General features: G+C 39.0%; 3 protein-coding genes across 4 annotated transcripts; all 3 read left to right on the plus strand.

Moving 5' to 3' along the window:
• Positions 1-809: 809 nt before the first annotated feature.
• On the plus strand, positions 810-4,376 carry LOC143884637 (disease resistance protein At4g27190-like). Its single transcript, XM_077388309.1, has 2 exons — positions 810-3,808; positions 3,917-4,376. The coding sequence occupies exon 1, from the start codon at positions 1,051-1,053 to the stop codon at positions 3,787-3,789; it is 2,739 nt and encodes a 912-aa protein (XP_077244424.1). The 5' UTR covers positions 810-1,050; the 3' UTR covers positions 3,790-3,808; positions 3,917-4,376.
• Positions 4,377-7,052: 2,676 nt separating this feature from the next.
• LOC143884638 (disease resistance protein At4g27190-like) lies at positions 7,053-10,537 on the plus strand. The gene is made up of 2 exons (XM_077388310.1): positions 7,053-9,970; positions 10,079-10,537. The coding sequence occupies exon 1, from the start codon at positions 7,207-7,209 to the stop codon at positions 9,952-9,954; it is 2,748 nt and encodes a 915-aa protein (XP_077244425.1). The 5' UTR covers positions 7,053-7,206; the 3' UTR covers positions 9,955-9,970; positions 10,079-10,537.
• A 3,777-nt stretch (positions 10,538-14,314) lies between these two features.
• On the plus strand, positions 14,315-17,685 carry LOC143884639 (disease resistance protein At4g27190-like). Of its 2 annotated transcripts, XM_077388313.1 has the most exons (3): positions 14,315-16,151; positions 16,221-17,259; positions 17,368-17,685. In XM_077388313.1, exons 1-2 carry the CDS (start codon positions 14,421-14,423, stop codon positions 17,238-17,240), a joined length of 2,751 nt encoding a protein of 916 aa, XP_077244428.1. In that variant the 5' UTR covers positions 14,315-14,420; the 3' UTR covers positions 17,241-17,259; positions 17,368-17,685. The 2 variants fall into 2 exon arrangements, with proteins under 2 accessions (XP_077244428.1, XP_077244427.1); XM_077388312.1 differs by having other exon boundaries at positions 14,315-17,259.
• Positions 17,686-20,477: the final 2,792 nt, after the last annotated feature.

A 20,477-nucleotide genomic window follows, 5' to 3' on the forward strand; every position in this document is an offset into this window, starting at 1 on the left:
ACACAACATCAGTGCCACATCCTACTACTGGCTGAAAGATGTTTGGAACTTAGTTATTTTAAAGAGTTTGAAGAGTATGTCACCAAGATTAATTAACCAAAGCCTAGCTTCTTTTTAGCCTAAACACACCTACTAGTGGCTTCTCAACGTCCACCATGTATGTGGCTCATGTATGGTGGTTGGATTTTTGATCGATTTGTATGGGGCATGGTGCAGAAATCACTCCGGTTAGATGATCCATAACAATCAGACATGTTTCTTGTGGGCATATGATATCAGCACAGCCATGTTTTAATAGTTGCACAGACCCAGCTTGTCTTTTCTTTGCTAATTGGCTTGTGAGAGCTTGACAACTCTTTAAAGACTAAAAGACAAGATGGTTAGTGGAAATATCAAAACATGGTTATCATTTCCCATAGGATGGTTAGTATCACATCTAGATAAATGGTTTGAGTCTTTTACAAATGCACCAGTTGTATTGGATTAATAAATGGTTTGGATCATTGAGCAAGTGGTTTGGATCATTGAGCAAGTGGCCCTCACTCCTCGGGAAAAATACGAGCATCCATCGTACAAGACTTTCAATGACTGATTTAAATGTTCCAGCATCTATATTAAAGAGAAGATGTCATTTGTGTGGTGGGATTTAATCTCTCTCTCACACACACATACACAGAATGGGGCCGAAAGCAATTTGTTGAATTATTGGCGTTGTTGCGCAGAGATTTTGCTTAGATATTCCAACTTCTACAGAATTAAAGAGATGCCCTTTGTGTGGTGCGCTTTAATTCACACAGACATGAGCTCTCTCTAAATGGGGCCAAAAGCTAATTGTTGAATTATTGGCGTTGTTGCAAAGGGATTTGTAATTTTGCTGCTATTCCTTGGAAGAAATTGCATGCACATTTATCATAAATTCACTATAGCAATAGCATCTGATGGGGGGTTGATGCCAGCTGTATTGCCTCTTCTAAATCTCAAAGCCACAAAACAGTTGCTCTTCAAATATCCTTTCTCCCCAACAATTCCTTATCTTTGTCATTGGAAAGAATGGCCTTTCCTGGGGAGACGGCAGTTGTCGAAGTCTGCAAGTGTATATGCAATTGCATCTGCACAAAGATCACCACCTTCTTCAAATTCCAGCCAAATACCGACTCTCTTCAAGAAAAAATGGAGGAACTCTCAGATTCTAAGAAAAAACTAGAAGACGATCTTGAATCAGCTGTTGAACAAGGAAAAGTAGCAATACGTCCAGTGAAAGAGTGGCTACCAAAGGTGAATAAAATGGAAGGCCAATGGAATTCAATGGAGGAAGATATCACAGCCAGCCAGAAACGTTTTTGTGGGTGTTTTCCGAATTGTTATTTACGCTATAAATTAAGCAAAAGTAGCATGGAAAAGATCCAAGAGGTGAAGGACCTTATAGATACCAAGGCCAATTTTCCAGAAGAGTTGGCTGTTCGTAATCCTCGGCCAGAATCTGTCCAGGAGATGCCAGGACCGTCGATTGTGGATCAGAAAACAGCATCAGAGCTATTAGATCGTCTCATGGAGCTGATGTTGAATGATGATATCAGAAAGATAGGGATTTGGGGTATGGGAGGAGTAGGAAAGACTACTCTTGTAAGTAACTTGAACAATATGATGGCGGATGGATCCTTGGCACACCCCTTTGATATTATTATTCTGGTCACTGTGTCAAGAATCATAGACTTGCATGGGATTCAGTTGCAAATTGCTAGCAGATTGAAAATTAAAGAGGAACTCGAGAAGGAGAGAAAGGAAATGCGGGCGGCTCTAGTGTTCCGAGGATTGAAGAAACAAAAGAAATTTCTCTTGATATTGGATGATGTATGGGAGAAAATAGATTTGGACAAAGTGGGCATTCCACAAGGAGATCTGCTGGGCTGTAAGATTATATTAACAACAAGATCTTTTGATGTATGTAGCCAGATGGAGACCGATGAAAACATTAGAGTCGAAACTCTAACCGATGAACACAGTTGGGAGTTGTTTAGCAAACATGTTGGAGGGCTGCCTGATGACGAAGAGATAAAATCTCTAGCAAGGGAGGTTGCCAAAGAGTGTAAGGGCTTGCCACTCGCAATTAAGGTTGTCGGTGGCTCTATGAGAGGAAAAAAAAGGGTCGAGTTGTGGAAGGATGCCTTAGGAGGACTCCGAAAGTCGGCACCAACTATTAAACATGTGGAGAAGGAGGTATTTTTGCCCTTGAAATGGAGTTACGACTCATTAGGTAACAACATTCAACCCTGCTTTTTGTATTGTTCATTATTTCCTGAAGATTTTTCAATTAAAGAAGATTTGCTGATACAATATTGGAGAGCTGAGGGATTAATAGACGAATCAATGAAGATAGAAGAATCCTCAAACAGGGGGGTTGCTTTGATTGAAGAGCTCAAGCATTCTTGCATGTTGGAACCTGGACAAGGTAAAGGAACTGTAAAAATGCACGACATTGTCCGCGATGTTGCTATATGGATCGTGTCCTCTTCGGAAGATGGGAATAAATTCTTTGTCCAATCTAACATGAGCTTGAGCAAGATCACAAAAGAACGGATGCATGAATCAATTAATAGAGCTTCATTTGTTGGTGGGAGATTAAGTGAGATTCCAACATTTTTGGCGACGTGTTCTAGCCTATCAACTTTATTTCTGCAAGATAACCCTCTTAATAAGATTCCTAAGGATATCTTTCTAGGTTTAAAAGCACTTAGGGTCTTGAATTTAAGTGGTACAAAAATCAAATCACTGCCAAAAGAGGTAGGCGAACTTAATAATCTAAGGCTACTGAATCTATCTTGGATGAGGGAGCTAGAAAGAATTGAAGCCCAGACGATATCAAGGTTGTCTAGGTTGGAGGTACTAGACATGTATAGGAGTAGTTATGGGTGGAAGGTGAAATGGGAGGTGGATGAGGAAAGTGTGACGTTGGAGGAGTTACTACATTTAGAGTACTTGTACTATCTTCGAATTAGGGTCTCTAGCACTGGTTATTTTCCTTTGGATTCAACTTGGTTGAAAAGGCTAAAAAGTTTTCATTTTTACGTGTCGCCTAGTGAAAAAGGGACTGTTTGGTTAGAAAGAGATGATGAAAGAGTGGTGGAGCTGACTCATGATGTTGAACACCTGGCCAAATGTGCTGAGGGGATGTTAAATATTGCAACTTGTTTATTTATACATGATTGCTCTGTAAATAGGATAGGGGAAGTAGCTAAAAGTGTACCGAATCTAAAGGAATTATTCCTTCATCAAATTGTGGGGTCAGACAACATTTGGGAGGGAATGGTTAAAAGTGGAGGAAGAAGTAGCTTTCCTAAATTACAAAACATCAGCGTGGTTGATTGTCATGGATTAAAGAGTCTCATCCCCCATGATTTGCTTGAACAACTTCACAACCTTGAAAAAATCTATGTATGGAATTGTTCCAATATGAAGCAGATATTTGGAGCAAAGGTGGTTGATGAGAATACATCGGAGATAGTCGCAACCTGCAGCGTAGTGGACAGTAATGCACTCCCAAATCTACGACTTTTATACCTTACTGGCTTACCGGAATTGAGGTACATTTGCCAAGAGGCATTTTCATGGCCCTCTTTGGAGATTGTTAATGTCTGGCTTTGCCCTAATCTACGGAGGCTTCCTTTTTCTACCGGTAATGCAAAGAAAATACAAGAGATCAAGGGAAAAGAGGAATGGTGGAATGAATTAGAATGGGAAGATGAAGAAACCAGGTTGAATTTTCAAAAACATTTCAAAGCAGGGAAATAATAAGCAGAGACTCTCACAGGTACTCTCGCTCTGCCTCTGTCGCTTTCAATTTGAATATGTTGTAGCTTTTTGTTTATTTCTTTCTTAATTTTTTATTAACCTTTAGTGTTATTGTTTTTCATATTAGTGAAAAGCGGGAGGGGAGAGAAGAGAAGGTGGGCAAAAGGAGAAGCATCTTCTTCATCTGATAGAGTCCGAGAGTTGGTGTACCAAATCAAATGCTACATATATATATATATAAATGCCATGTCCAAGTGGGTTTGTCTCTTTGACTTCATGGAGCAATCAACACGGTTGATCTCATTGTAAATTGATAGATCCCATCTGATAACCATTTGTTTGGATGATGCACAAGTCGATCCTAGTGATGGGTTCTACTTGATTTGAATCAACGGTCAAGATTATCTCATGATCTAAGTGTTGGCTTGATGTAAAAGGGTGTTTGATCTTTATGGTCTTTATTTGATTCTCGATCACGTCTGGAGCTATTGTATGGTTAGATCAAGATGATGGAAACCCCTTCATCTAAAACAATCATGTACTGGTAATGCTTAGAACAGTATCATATACCATACGGGCAACCTGAATTTTTCGTCGTGTGAAATTTTATCTAACCTACTACACAACATCAGTGCCACATCCTACTACTGGCTGAAAGATGTTTGGAACTTAGTTATTTTAAAGAGTTTGAAGAGTATGTCACCAAGATTAATTAACCAAAGCCTAGCTTCTTTTTAGCCTAAACACACCTACTAGTGGCTTCTCAACGTCCACCATGTATGTGGCTCATGTATGATGATTGGATTTTTGATCCATTTGTATGGGGCATGGTGCAGAAATCACTCCGGTTAGATGATCCATAACAATCAGACATGTTTCTTGTGGGCAAATGATATCAGCACAGCCATGTTTTAATAGTTGCACGGACCCAGCTTGTCTTTTCTTTGCTAATTGGCTTGTGAGAGCTTGACAACTCTTTAAAGACTAAAAGACAAGATGGTTAGTGGAAATATCAAAACATGGAATTATCATTTCCCAAAAACAATTCACATTCAATAAGCTAAAAATTGGTGATTTTGATAAATGATGTTGTTTGAATTGTGCACAATCTGCATATTTGGCCTTATGAAGTTGGAGTTTTTACAAAAAGTACTGTACGGACAATATCGTAGGATGATCCAAACCATCCATATGATGGAACACAACGTAAATAGGTTGTTCCCCGAAAATCATTTCCATAGGATGATCCCAACACTCCGATCTAGTCCCGCAACGAAAATAAAAGACTCAGCTTGTCTTTTATTTTTTCTGATTTTCTTGTGATGGCTTTTCCGGAACTGTAATAACGTTTGACAGGTGTTTAAATAACAAAAGACAAGATGAGTCAGAAAACATAAAAGACAAGCTGAGTTGGTGCAATTATTAAAACTGTGCTGATATCAATCTGTCCCATCCTTCTTATTAAGACAAGCTCTCACGAAAGACAAACTTTCTATAACATCTATCTGTCCCCAACCTTAATAAGATGATTTTTTCACCTCCCTGTAGGATTTATACGCCCCCCTCTTTAACGTGATTTTGACATCTAAAAGCATTAAAGTCTGCCGACAATTCAAGTTACAATGATGGCGCATAATCCTACAGGGGGTGAAAAAAAAATCAACTCTCTAAGAAAGAGAGGGAGAGCATAATACCTGAAGCAAAAAAAACGACACTTTTAGCAGACGAGATGGATTTTTCAGGACTCAACCTCTGATCTGAGAAAAAACGAAAGAATCAGAGGAAAAAAAAGGAAAAATTACATATAATTTTTGCTTAAAAATCAAATACAGCTTTCAAATCTTACCAGAGAGTGGCGTTCTGTCAACGATTTCTCTATCGCTCTCTCGTTCACAAACATAAACCCTAGATCTTCAAAAAAATCATACAGAAACTGAGAATCCATCAAACAGAAAAATTCCCTATCCAAAAATTCCGGTATAGAAATCAGTTTCTTTAGGAAGAAGAAGAAGACTTGTGACTATCCCTTGGAAGTTTAGTGTGAAAGGTAGAATTTTGAATTCATCAGTAGTGTTACCTTTTGTGGTGAGGTAAGCTGGGATTGAACCTCCTACCTCAAGGTTGAAGAATATAATCTTTTACCAATTCAGCTAGATGCTCAACCCCTCAGTAGTTTTACCTAATAAACATATATTCTTCTGGATCTTTCTTATGTATTGCTGACAAAAATCAAATTCTAACTTTCAACTTGGCAGACCATAAATGAATTGAATGCCGTGGAACAGGTGAACCATGCAAGCTGGTTAGATGCGTTCAACTTTGAGCTTTGTAGAAAAAGTAATTTAGTGAATAAGTATTGTCGTTCTTGGATAGGGAAAAAAAGGGTGCAATCCTATCCATCCAGGAGACACTTTTTCCAATTGAATGTGAGCCATTGATCAAATTATTTAAAAGTTCATTTGTAGTCCCGAAGAGTCGTACGTCTAATCCAAATGATTAGTATCACATCTAGATAAATGATTTGAGTCTTTTACAAATGCACCAGTTTGTATTGGATTAGTTATTAATACCAAAAAAAGGGTGTGTAATTGACTATTTTTCAATATGACCCATCCGTAGCATATGGCCCATACATAGTAAGGCCAACCAAAATAATAAATGGTTTGGATCATTGAGCAAGTGGCCCTCACTCCTCGGAAAAATACGGGCATCCGAAGGTCGCTCGGATTCAATGAGATTTGGAGAAGATGGAGATGGGTTAATGGTGGAGGTGGAGGTGGAGGTGACTGATAAAGGGAGTTGGGGTTAAGCTGATAGTGGCGGGAGATGGTCGGATCCCTTGCTTCTCCTTCTCTCAAACTAGACCTAGCAAATGGGTTGTTTTTTTGACGGGTATACAGTTTTGTACCCGTACCCGTGAATTTCACTACGGGCCGGGTGTTCCCGCCGCGGGTATGGGCTTGATTTTGCAAGGTCTATCTCAAACCTTGGATGCAATTCTGTTGAAATTTCACCCAAATAACTTTGTTAAAAATTTGTAATGGAGGATGTAATGGAGGTACAAGTCAATGGTTTTGAATAAACCAGCCCATGGTTCTGAAGAAATGGTACTAGTGCTCAAAAGCTGCCAAAAGGTAAAAGCATTTTTAATTTCACTAAAAACAAATGAGCGAAGACCAAATAGACAAACAAAAGAGCAAGCAGCAATAGCATCTACTCTTTTTCCTCCTTTATAGAAAAATCAATTTAATGAATTATTGTCGCTATTGTATAGGGATTGCTTATATCACTTGTTTCGGTGGTTCCCTTCTGTGTCAGTGCTGCTTGTATCCTCCCTCTAAATCTCAAAGCCACAAAACAGTTGCTCTTCAAATATCCTTTCTCCCCAACAATTCCTTATCTTTGTCATTGGAAAGAATGGCCTTTCCTGGGGAGACGGCAGTTGTCGAAGTCTGCAAGTGTATATGCAATTGCATCTGCACAAAGATCACCACCTTCTTCAAATTCCAGGCAAATACCGACTCTCTTCGAGAAAAGATGGAGGAACTCTCAGATTCTAAGAAAAACATAGAAGGATATCTTGAATCAACTGGTAAACAAGGAAAAGTAGCAATACTGCCAGTGAAAGATTGGATACCAAAGGTGAATAACATTGAAGGCCAATGGAACTCAATGGAGGAAGATATCAAAGCCAGCCAGCAACATTTTTGTGGGTGTTTTCCAAATTGTTATTTACGCTATAAATTAAGCAAAAGTAGCATGGAAAAGATCCAAGTGGTGAGGGAGCTTATAGGTACCAGGGCCGAATTTCCAGAAGAGTTGGCGGTTCCTAATCCTCAGCCAGAATCTGCCCAGGGGATGCCAGGACCGTCAATTGTGGATCAGAAAGCAGCATCAGAGCTATTGGATCGTCTCAAAGAGCTGGTGTTGAACGATGAGATCAGAAAGATAGGGATTTGGGGTATGGGAGGAGTGGGAAAGACTACTCTTGTAAGTAACTTGAACAATATGATGGCCGATGGATCCTTGGCACACCCCTTTGATATTATTATTCTTGTCACTGTGTCAAGAATCATAGACTTGCATGGGATTCAGTTGCAAATTGCCGAAAGATTGAAATTCAGGGCCGAATTGGAGAAGGAGAGCTGGGGAAGATGGGCAACTCTATTGTTAGAACGATTGAAGAAACAAAAGAAATGTCTGATGATCTTGGATGATGTATGGGAGAAAATAGATTTGGACAAAGTGGGCATTCCACAAGGAGATATGCTGGGCTGTAAGATTGTATTAACTACAAGATCTTTGGATGTATGTTACCAGATGAAGACGGATAAAAACATTCAAGTCAACAAGCTAAACGAGGAAGCAGGTTGGAAGTTGTTTAGTGAACATGTTGGAGAGCTGCCTGATGTCGAAGAGATAAAATCTCTAGCAAGGGAGGTTGCCAAAGAGTGTAAGGGCTTGCCACTGGCAATTAAGGTTGTCGGTTGCTCTATGAGAGGAAAGGAAAGGGTCGAGCAGTGGAGGAAAGCCTTAAGAGGACTCCGAGCGTCGCAACCAAGGAATATTGAACGTGTGGAGGAGGATGTATTTGGGCCCTTGAAATGGAGTTACGACTCGTTACAAGGTAAGAACATTCAACCCTGCTTTTTGTACTGTTCATTATTTCCTGAAGATTTTTCTATTGAGGAAGATGAGCTCATACGATGCTGGAGAGCTGAGGGATTAATAGACGAATCATTGAATATCGAAGAATCCTTAGAGAGTGGGGTTGATTTGATTGAAAAGCTCAAGCATTCTTGCATGTTGGAACCCGGAGAAATTAAAGGAACTGTAAAAATGCACGACATTGTCCGCGATGTTGCTATATGGATCGCGTCCTCTTCGGAAGATGGGAATAAATTCTTTGTCCAATCTAACATGAGCTTGAGTAAGATCACAGAAGAAGGGATGCATGAATCAATTAATAGAGCTTCATTTGTTGGTGGGGGATTAAGTGAGATTCCAACATTTTTGGCGACATGTTCTAGCCTGTCAACTTTATTTCTGCAAGATAATCCTCTTAATAAGATTCCTAGGGATATCTTTCTAGGTTTGAAAGCACTTAGGGTCTTGAATTTAAGTGGTACAAAAATCAAATCACTGCCAAAAGAGGTGGGCGAACTTAATAATCTAAGGCTACTAAATCTATCAAACACGTATGAGCTAGAAAGAATTGAAGCCCACATGATATCAAGGTTGTCTAGGTTGGAGGTACTAGACATGTTTAAGAGTAGTTATGGGTGGAAGGTGAAATGGGAGGTGGATGAGGAAAGTGTGACGTTGGAGGAGTTACTACATTTAGAGTACTTGTACTATCTTCGAATTAGGGTCTCTAGCACTGATTATTTTCCTTTGGATTCAACTCGGTTGAAAAGGCTAAAAAGTTTTCATTTTGACGTGGGGCCTAGTGAAGAAATGACTTATTGGTTTAAAAGAGATCATGAAAGAGTGGTGGAGCTGACTGGTGACGTTGAACATCTGGCCAAATGTGCTGAGCGGATGTTAAATATTGCAACTTGTTTATGTATACATGAGTGCTCTGTAAATAGGATAGGGGAAGTAGCTAAAAGTGTACCGAATCTAAAGGAATTATTCCTTATTCATATTGAGGGGTTAGACAACATTTGGGAGGGAATGGTTAAAAGTGGAGGAAGAAGTAGCTGTCCTAAATTACAAATCTTCACAGTGATTAACTGTCATGGATTAAAGAGTTTCATCCCCCATGATTTGGTTGAACAATTTCACAACCTTGAAAAAATCTTTGTATGGAATTGTTCCAATATGAAGGAGATATTTGGAGCAAAGGTGGTTGATGAGAAAACATCGGAGATAGTCGCAACCTGCAGCGTAGTGGACAGTAATGCATTCCCAAAGCTGCGAATTTTACAACTATCCGAATTACCGGAATTGAGGTACATTTGCCAAGAGGCATTTTCATGGCCCTCTTTGGAGATTGTTCGTGTCTCAAACTGCCCTAATCTACGGAGGCTTCCTTTTTCTACCGGTAATGCAAAGAAAATTCAAGAGATCAAGGGACGAGAGGAATGGTGGAATGAATTAGAATGGGAAGATGAAGAAACCAGGTTGAATCTTCAAAAACATTTCAAAGATTGGAAATATTAAGCAGAGACTCTCGCAGGTACTCTCGCTCTGCCTCTGTCACTTTCAATTTGAATATGTTGTAGCTTTTTGTATATTTCTTTCTTAATTTTTTATTAACCTTTAGTGTTATTGTTTTTCATATTAGTGAAAAGTGGGAGGGGAGAGAAGAGAGGGTGGGCAAAAGGAGAAGCATCTTCTTCATCTGATAGAGTCCGAGAGTTGGTGTACCAAATCAAATGCTACATATATATATAAATGCCATGTCCAACTGGGTTTGTCTCTTTGACTTCATGGAGCAATCAACACGGTTGATCTCGGGGAACATCATCAGATAAGGCCCTATGATTTTTTTGTTTTTTTGGATGATGCACAAGTCGATCCTAGTGATGGGTTCTACTTGATTTGAATCAACGGTCAAGATTATCTCATGATCTAAGTGTTGGCTTGATGTAAAAGGGTGTGTGATCTTTATGGTCTTTATTTGATTCTCGATCACGTCTGGAGCTATTGTATGGTTCGATCACGTCTGGAGCTATTGTATTTTGTCTGAATCATGTACTGGTAATGCTTAGAACAGTATCATATACCATACGGGCAACCTGAATTTTTCGTTGTGTGAATTTTCATGATTACTGAAATGAGAATTAAATACCCACAAGATCCCATGTCAGTCATTATTTTTTCTTAGTTGATTCTAAGCACATGAAATTTTATCTAACCTACTACACAACATCAGTGCCACATCCTACTACTGGCTGAAAGATGTTTGGAACTTAGTTATTTTAAAGAGTTTGAAGAGTAAGTCACCAAGATTAATTAACCAAAGCCTAGCTTCTTTTTAGCCTAAACACACCCACTAGTGGCTTCTCAACGTCCACCATGTATGTGGCTCATGTATGGTGATTGGATTTGTATGGGGCATGGTGCAGAAATCACTCCGGTTAGATGATCCATAACAATCAGACATGTTTCTTGTGGGCAAATGATATCAGCACAGCCATGTTTTAATAGTTGCACGGACCCAGCTTGTCTTTTCTTTGCTAATTGGCTTGTGAGAGCTTGACAACTCTTTAAAGACTAAAAGACAAGATGGTTAGTGGAAATATGAAAACATGGTTATCATTTCCCAAAAACAATTCACATTCAATAAGTTAAAAATTGGTGATTTTGATAAATGATGTTGTTTGAATTGTGCACAATCTGCATATTTTGCCTTATGAAGTTGAAGTTTTTTTTACGGTGTAAGCCCTTATAGTCCCTTATTTTTCAAAAAGTACTGTACGGACAATATCGTAGTAAATAGGTTGTTCCCCGAAAATCATTTCCATAGGATGATCCCAACACTCCGATCTAGTCCCGCAACGAAAATAAAAGACTCAGCTTGTCTTTTATTTTTTCTGATTTGCTTGTGATGGCTTTTCCGGAACTGTAATAACGTTTGACAGGTGTTTAAATAACAAAAGACAAGATGAGTCAGAAAACATAAAAGACAAGCTGAGTTTGTGCAATTATTAAAACATAGTTGTGCTGATATCAATCTGTCCCGTCCTTCTTATTAAGACAAGCTCTCACGAAAGACAAACTTTCTATAACATCTATCTGTCCCCAACCTTAATAAGATGATTTTTTCACCTCCCTGTAGGATTTATACGCCCCCCTCTTTAACGTGATTTTGACATAAAAAAGCATTAAAGTCTGCCGACAATTCAAGTTACAAGGATGGCGCATAATCCTACAGGGGGTGAAAAAAAATCAACTCCCTAAGAAAGAGAGGGAGAGCATAATACCTGAAGCAAAAAAAAACGACACTTTGCGTGGGATAGAGGGCTAGCATTCAACTTTGAGCTTTGTAGAAAAAGCAATTTAGTGAATAAGTATTGTCGTTCTTGGATAGGGAATTTTGCTTATACCACTCGTTGGCGGTTCCTATTTAGTCTGTGACGGATGCAATCCTATCCATCCAGGAGACACTTTTTCCAATTGAATGTGAGCCATTGATCAAATTATTTAAAATTTCATTTGTAGTCCCGAAGAGTCGTCTAATCCAAATGATTAGTATCTTGAAAGAAATTTGATAAGGCTTTACAAGGAGCTGCAAAGTATTTGTTGAAATCAATAGAAACCTTGCCTTCAACAATTAGGAGATGCAAAGTATTTGTTGAAATCAATTGTTTTGAGGAGCAATTTGGGCTTTTCGAGTTGCGGTTTACACATGAATTTGCAATCTACAAGGCGCAACTTGCACTCAAATTACAATTTGGGTGTACATAATAATACGCCCGAAGTTGTTTTAAGTGGTAATGTACTACATATCAAAGTAAAATAAAGAAGGATTGTTTCCTAATTGCTTAAGAAATGCACTTACAGATATTCAGCCTTAATAGCCTTTACCTTCAAATACTAGACAAGGTTAATTGGCCATTAAGAATAATCACAAGTAAATCAAGGAATACTTCAGGATCATAAGATTGCCAATTTTGCTTAGATCACCTCTCCAACACTCTGATTTTGGAAACTAGTTAGCAAGTTTACGCTATATCTCTTAATTTCAAACATAATTCAGACATCGACAAATGTATTTTGACAAATAAATAACCGGGTATCAAAATTCAAACACATGCGTTCATGAGCATCATAAAATTGAAAAGTGTATGTACTGAAATTATACATGCATAAACAGTTCCAAAAACCCTATAAGTCATAAATCAGCCCTCGCTATCCAAACTAAGCTCTCCGTTGCCTTTAAAGAATATCAAACCAGCCACCTCGTGAATGGAGATATTCAATTAAGTAACTAGAACTTTCTTGATTCTCTACTAACCTATCTTAACACATGTTTCTGGCCATACCCAATTTGAATCACCATAATGGCCTACTTTCATTTGAACAAGCATAACTTAAAATTTCCTCTCGAAGCATTTTATGCCTAATTAATTTCCTCGATTATCAAAAATCCCTCCCCAAAATAATTAACGGTGTAATGAAATTTTATGTTGACAAACCAAATCTTACTATTCTAAAAGAGAGATGATATCAGCTCAACCATGGTTTGTTATTTGCAGTAATGCATCTTGTCTTTTAGTTTTAAAAGGAGGAGATAAGCTAGGACCTTACAATTATTGAAACGTGGTTGTGCTCATATCATTTACCTTCTTCTAAAGGGGTGGTCCACCCATGTTATCCACGAGGTGAAAAAAATTCCATGGAAAATAATCCAAGGTCGAGTAGGTTTGCAATATTTGTTGAAAACAAGGGAAAAAATTTATTTTAGAAAATTGAGTTACCCAATTCGATCGAGTTACACTTGACGACAATAATAGAGTTGTTTTTTCTTTCTAAAGAGGAGGGCTTCGTGGTAATCTTAGGGGGGGGGGGGGGGGGGGCTTTGGATCATTGAGCAAGTGGCCCTCACTCCTCGGGAAAAATACGCGCATCCATCGTACAAGACTTTCAATGACTGATTTAGATGTTTCGATCTTCTCAATTAAAGAGAAGATGTCCTTGGGATTTAATTTCACACAAACAGACATAAGCTCTCTCTCTCTCTCTCCCGCACACATACACACACAATGGGGCGGAAAGCAATTTGTTGAATTATTGGCGCTGTTGCACAGGGATTTTGCTTAGATATTTCCAACATTCATACATTTAAAGAGATGCCCTTTGTGTGGTGGGCATTAATTCACACACAGAGAGAGAGAGAGAGAGAGAGAGAGAGAGAGAGAGAGAGAGAGAGAGAGAGAGAGAGAGAGAGAGAGAGAGAGAGAGAGAGAGAGAGAGAGAGAGAGAGAGAGAGAGAGAGAGAGAGAGAGCAATTTGTTGAATTATTGGAGAGGCTCTGTCTAAATGGGGCCGAAAGCAATTTGTTGAATTATTGGTGTTGTTGCGCAGAGATTTTGATTAGATATTTCCAACTTTTATAGAATTAAAGAGATGCCTTTGTGTGGTGCGCTTTAATTCACACAGACACACAGAGACATGAGCTCCCTCTAAATGGGGCCAAAAGCTAATTCTTGAATTATTGGCGTTGTTGCAAAGGGATTTGTAATTTTGCTGCTATTCCTTGGAAGAAATTGCATGCACATTTATCATAAATTCACTATAGCCCTTACTTTTGGTCATCATAAGCATAATTTAAAAGCCAAAAACTGGGCTAGAGTTGTTTAATTAATTGAGCGAGTTGATTTACCGTGAAGACAATAATAGACTTGTTTTTTCTTTCAAAAGACGAGGGCTTCGTGGTAATCTTATGGGGGGTTTTGCAAACAGTTTAAGAGCAAAAGTCAAAATTCACGTGCTAACGGGACCCTGATGCCAGCTGTATTGTAAGGAATTTTGTCTTTAGCTTTGGAATAGTCAAAAAATGGGGTTTCAACTTTCTTCATCACTGCTGCTTGTATCCTCCCTCTAAATCTCAAAGCCACAAAACCGTTGCTCTTCAAATATCCTTTCTCCCCAACAATTCCTTGTCTTTGTCATTGGAAAGAATGGCCTTTCCTGGGGAGTCGGTAGTTGTCGAAGTTGCCAAGTGTACATGCAATTGCATCTGCACAATGATCACCACCTTCTTCAAATTCCAGGCAAATACCGACTCTCTTCGAGAAAAGATGGAGGAACTCTCAGATTCTAAGAAAAACATAGAAGACGATCTTGAAGAAGCTGGTAAACAAGGAAAAGTAGCAATACGTCCAGTGAAAGAGTGGCTACCAAAGGTGAATAAAATGGAAGGCGAATGGAACTCGATGGATAAAAAAATCGACAAAGCCAGCCAGGAACATTTCTGTGGGTGTTTTCCGAATTGTTATTCACGCTATAAACTAAGCAAAAGCAGCATGGAAAAGTTCCAAAAGGTAAAGGAGCTTATAGATACCAGGGCCAATTTTCCAGAAGAGTTGGCGATTCCTAATCCTCAGCCAGAATCTGTCCAGGAGATGCCAGGACCGTCGATTGTGGATCAGAAAGCAGCATCAGAGCTATTAGATCGTCTCAAAAAGCTGGTGTTGAATGATGATATCAGAAAGATAGGGATTTGGGGTATGGGAGGAGTAGGAAAGACTACTCTTGTAAGTAACTTGAACAATATGATGGCCGATGGATCCTTGGCGAACCCCTTTGATATTATTATTCTGGTCACTGTGTCAAGCATCTTAGACTTGCCTGGGATTCAATTGCAAATTGCCGAAAGATTGAAATTCAAGGAGGAATTGGAGAAGAAGAGCAAGGAAAGCTGGGCGGCTCTACTGTTACAAGGATTGAAGAAAAAGAAATTTCTCTTGATCTTGGATGATGTATGGGAGAAAATAGATTTGGACAAAGTGGGCATTCCACAAGGAGATCTGCTGGGCTGTAAGATTATATTAACAACAAGATCTTTTGATGTATGTAGCCAGATGGAGACCGATGAACCCATTAAAGTCAACACTCTAAGCGATGAAGCAAGTTGGGAGTTGTTTACCAAACATGTTGGAGAGCTGCCTGATGTCGAAGAGATAAAATCTCTAGCAAGGGAGGTTGCCAAAGAGTGTAAGGGCTTGCCACTGGCAATTAAGGTTGTCGGTTGCTCTATGAGAGGAAAGGAAAGGGTCGAGTTGTGGAAGGATGCCTTAGGAGGACTCCGAAAGTCGGCACCAACTATTAAACATGTGGAGAAGGAGGTATTTTTGCCATTGAAATGGAGTTACGACTCATTAGGTAAGAACATTCAACCCTGCTTTTTGTATTGTTCATTATTTCCTGAAGATTTTTCAATTAAAGAAGATTTGCTGATACAATATTGGAGAGCTGAGGGATTAATAGACGAATCAATGAAGATAGAAGAATCCTCAAACAGGGGGGTTGCTTTGATTGAAGAGCTCAAGCATTCTTGCATGTTGGAACCTGGACAAGGTAAAGGAACTGTAAAAATGCACGACATTGTCCGCGATGTTGCTATATGGATCTCGTCCTCTTCGGAAGATGGGAATAAATTCTTTGTCCAATCTAACATGAACTGGAGCAAGATCAGAGAAGAAGGGATGCATAAATCAATTAATAGAGCTTCATTTGTTGGTGGGGAATTAAATGAGATTCCTGAGTTGTTGGAGACGTGTTCTAACCTATCAACTTTATTTCTGCAAAAAAATCCTCTTAATAAGATTCCTAAGGATATCTTTCTAGGTTTGAAAGCACTTAGGGTCTTGAATTTAAGTGATACAAAAATCAAATCACTGCCAAAAGAGGTGGGCGAACTTAGAGCACTTAGGGTCTTGAATTTAAGTGGTACAAAAATCAAATCACTGCCAAAAGAGGTGGGCGAACTTAATAATCTAAGGGTACTGAATCTATCTGAGATGAGGGAGCTAGAAAGAATTGAAGCCCAGACGATATCAAGGTTGTCTAGTTTGGAGGTACTAGACATGTATCGGAGTCTTTATGGGTGGAAGGTGAAAGGGGACGTGGATGAGGATGAGGAAAGTGTGACGTTGGAGGAGTTACTACATTTAGAGTGCTTGTACTATCTTCGAATTAGGGTCTCTAGCACTGATTATTTTCCTTTGGATTCAACTCGGTTGAAAAGGCTAAAAAGTTTTCATTTTCACATGGCGCCTATTCAACCTAAAGAAAGGACTAATTGGTTAAGAAAAGATCATGAAAGAGTGGTGGAGCTGACTGGTGACGTTGAACGCCTGGCCAAATGTGCTGAGGGGATGTTAAATATTGCAACTTGTTTACGTATAAATGATTGCTCTGTAAATAAGATAGGGGAAGTAGCTAAAAGTGTACCGAATCTAAAGGAATTATTCCTTTTTCAAATTAAGGGGTCAGACAACATTTGGGAGGGAATGGTTAAAAGTGGAGGAAGAAGTTGCTTTCCTAAATTACAAGAGATCAGGGTGATTGGTTGTCATGGATTAAAGAGTCTCATCCCCCATGATTTGCTTGAACAACTTCACAACCTTGAAGAAATCTATGTAAGGAATTGTTCCAATATGAAGGAGATATTTGGAGCAAAGGTGGTTGATGAGAATACATCGGAGATAGTCGCAACCTGCAGCGTAGTGGACAGTAATGCATTCCCAAAGCTGCGAAATTTACAACTTCGTGAATTACCGGAATTGAGGTACATTTGCCGAGAGGCATTTTCATGGCCCTCTTTGGAGATTGTTCAGGTCTGGGGTTGCCCTAATCTACAGAGGCTTCCTTTTTCTACCGGTAATGCAAAGAAAATTCAAGAGATCAAGGGACGAGAGGAATGGTGGAATGAATTAGAATGGGAAGATGAAGAAACCAAGTTGAATCTTCAAAAACATTTCAAAGGAAGGAAATAGTAAGCAGAGACTCTCGCAGGTACTCTCGCTCTGCCTCTGTCGCTTTCAATTTGAATATGTTGTAGCTTTTTGTATATTTCTTTCTTAATTTTTTATTAACCTTTTGTGTTATTGTTTTTCATATTAGTGAAAAGCGGGAGGGGAGAGAAGAGAGGGTGGGCAAAAGGAGAAGCATCTTCTTCATCTGATAGAGTCCGAGAGTTGGTGTACCAAAACAAATGCTACATATATATAAATGCCATGTCCGAGTGGGTTTGTCTCTTTGACTTCATGGAGCAATCAACACGGTTGATCTCGGGGAACATCATCAGATAAGGCCCTATGAATTTTTTGTTTAGAGAGATGATGTATTTATAATATCATTGTAAATTGATAGATCCCATCTGACAAGTCGATCCTAGTGATGGGTTCTACTTGATTTGAATCAACGGTCAAGATTATCTCATGATCTAAGTGTTGGCTTGATGTAAAAGGGTGTGTGATCTTTATGGTCTTTATTTGATTCTCGATCACGTCTGGAGCTATTGTATGGTTAGATCAAGATGATGGAAACCCCTTCATCTAAAACAATCATGTACTGGTAATGCTTAGAACAGTATCATATACCATACGGGCAACCTGAATTTTTCGTCGTGTGAAATTTTATCTAACCTACTACACAACATCAGTGCCACATCCTACTACTGGCTGAAAGATGTTTGGAACTTTGTTATTTTAAAGAGTTTGAAGAGTATGTCACCAAGATTAATTAACCAAAGCCTAGCTTCTTTTTAGCCTAAACACACCTACTAGTGGCTTCTCAACGTCCACCATGTATGTGGCTCATGTTTTAATAGTTGCACGGACCCAGCTTGTCTTTTCTTTTCTAATTGGCTTGTGAGAGCTTGACAACTCTTTAAAGACTAAAAGACAAGATGGTTAGTGGAAATATCAAAACATGGTTATCATTTCCCAAAAACAATTCACATTCAATAAGCTAAAAATTGGTGATTTTGATAAATGATGTTTGAATTGTGCACAATCTGCATATTCGGCCTTATGAAGTTGGAGTTTTTATACGGTGTAAGCCCTTATAGTCCCTTATTTTTCAAAAAGTTTTGTACAGACAATATCGTAGGATCATCCAAACCATCCATATGATGGAACACAAGGTAAATAGGTTGTTCCCCGAAAATCATTTCCATAGGATGATCCCAACACTCTGATCTATAGAGGAATTGCATATTAAGGAAACCTAAGTAGATCGGTGGGCTAGGATTATTCTATAGAAATGATTTTTGGGGAACATCCTATTTAAAAAGTAAGTGAATGACATCAACTTTTCACTAGAATATCAGTTAAATATGATCTATAGCTTGTTTGGAAGATCTTTTCAAGTTTTAGAACAAATTTTTCTAGAGTTTCCAGTTTTAGGCTTAAAATTCGGATAAAAGTTTAGTGACAGGATTAGTAACAAAATTAATGTTCTAAATATTTTGGTGCCCTTGCAAAAACAAGCTGAAAGGGTGCCCCCATTGGCTGCACACCACCGAAGTGCATTCATAACGGCTGCAAAGTCAAAGAGTTTGGTGAGGTGCAGCCAATGGAGGGGCCCTTTCACCATGGTTTTAAATTTCGACCGAAATCCGAAATTTATTTCAAATTTCGGTGGAGACCGACACCGAAATCAACATTATCCGAAACGGTATTTTATTTTGGGCGAAAATTCGGAATTTGGAAGGCCCTTCCACGGATAGGGTGTGTACCAACTACCAAGAATCGACCCGAGTTCCAACTTGAACTCAACCCCACCCAAGTTTTTAAGCTTACTAAATACTAGAAAAAATAATAAAAAATGGCGGGTTTTACTCGTCGGATTGCCAAGCCCTCGGTGCGACCCGAACCCAAGCCCGACCTGACATTTTTTTTCGGGTTGAACTCGACCTGAGTTACACACCTAATCTCCAGAAACTCACCGTCCTGTCCTTGCTCCGCTCAATCCTGGGCAAAAAAAACCCACTGCCCAACCCTCTTCCTGAGAATTTAATTGCCGGACAAGGACGAAAACCTAGGACAATCTCGATTTCATTTGCAAAAGGATGTAAACCAAAATTTTATAAAGGGAGCATGGTTCGATTGGCATATTCACTTTTTAAATTTTTTCTGCAAACAAGTTAAATTCCTGTTGATCCCATGTAAATGACAGGAATACCAATTCAAGTCCTCCTACTTGTTGATTGCTTATCCAAGCATCTAAACAGATCCTAAGGCAACGAAAAAATGGGATTTATGTCTTATAGGAAAAGGTAAATAATATGCACATCCAAAGGGATGAATAGAAATCCTTGGATAACATGTTCTTGGGATTGGCTAACCTACTTGGATAAGTTTATCTTGAAATTATCTTGTCCGCTGTCAAAAAGGGTTAATAAGTCTATCCTATGATTAAATAAATCCTAGCTCGCTATCTCTATGATGAACAACCTCAATAGGATATGTTTTTAGATTTTGAACACTTGCAAAACCAACACGACCTCAGGTCCGCACGCTATTCTACAATCTTCATGTAATTAATCAAATTATGAAATATGAATTGTTTCTCATTGGATATTGACTTTTTTCATTTGTGTTATTAAACAATAAAATTTGTGCGGCCCCGTCAATTCCTTTGAGTTTCGTTATTGCGAACGTACTTCCAAGGCGGAATACTTAACGCGTTAGCTACAGCACTGCACGGGTCGATACGTAACATGAGCCGACGAGGTTGCCACCTCAATTTCCTTCTCCCCGGATTTCCGTCTTTTACGTAAAAAGGAATGTTATCCTTTTTCCTTTCCCAAAATCAACTATTGTGATTTTAGGACCACATGACATCAAAAGCAAGGGCTACCGAATGAACTTTGCAGATTAATCAAAGGTAGGCCCGGCAATGTTTGTAATGTTCCTAGCCCTAGGCCTACTGAATGAACATTGCAGATTAATCAAAAGTAGGGCCCACAATATTATAATGCGCCTATCACATCGTATTACAATGAGGTCGCGCTCAATGCTCCCTGGGCACGCTGTTATTGTAGTAATTTGTGACATCCCCACCATGTTGTCCTACTCTGATTGATCCAAACCCTTCATTTCCTACCGATTGCTTTGGATCATAAATTCCCCAAAAATCATTTTCTTCTTCCAATCATAAGAGCTAATAATGAGTATTTTTAACCGTTCATTTGCTGGTTATTATTGCATGATCATGGTCATTTGTGG

Source organism: Tasmannia lanceolata, unplaced genomic scaffold (genome assembly GCF_043159265.1).
Source record: "Tasmannia lanceolata isolate RefF3 unplaced genomic scaffold, GAP_Taslan_0.1 ptg000008l, whole genome shotgun sequence".
In the NCBI taxonomy this organism is placed as follows: Eukaryota; Viridiplantae; Streptophyta; class Magnoliopsida; order Canellales; family Winteraceae; genus Tasmannia; species Tasmannia lanceolata.

Coding starts and splice junctions, on each gene's coding strand:
- LOC143884637 (XM_077388309.1), top strand. CDS start 1,051: ATGGCCTTTCCTGGGGAGACGGCAGTTGTCGAAGTCTGCAAGTGTATA.
- LOC143884638 (XM_077388310.1), top strand. CDS start 7,207: ATGGCCTTTCCTGGGGAGACGGCAGTTGTCGAAGTCTGCAAGTGTATA.
- LOC143884639 (XM_077388312.1), top strand. CDS start 14,421: ATGGCCTTTCCTGGGGAGTCGGTAGTTGTCGAAGTTGCCAAGTGTACA.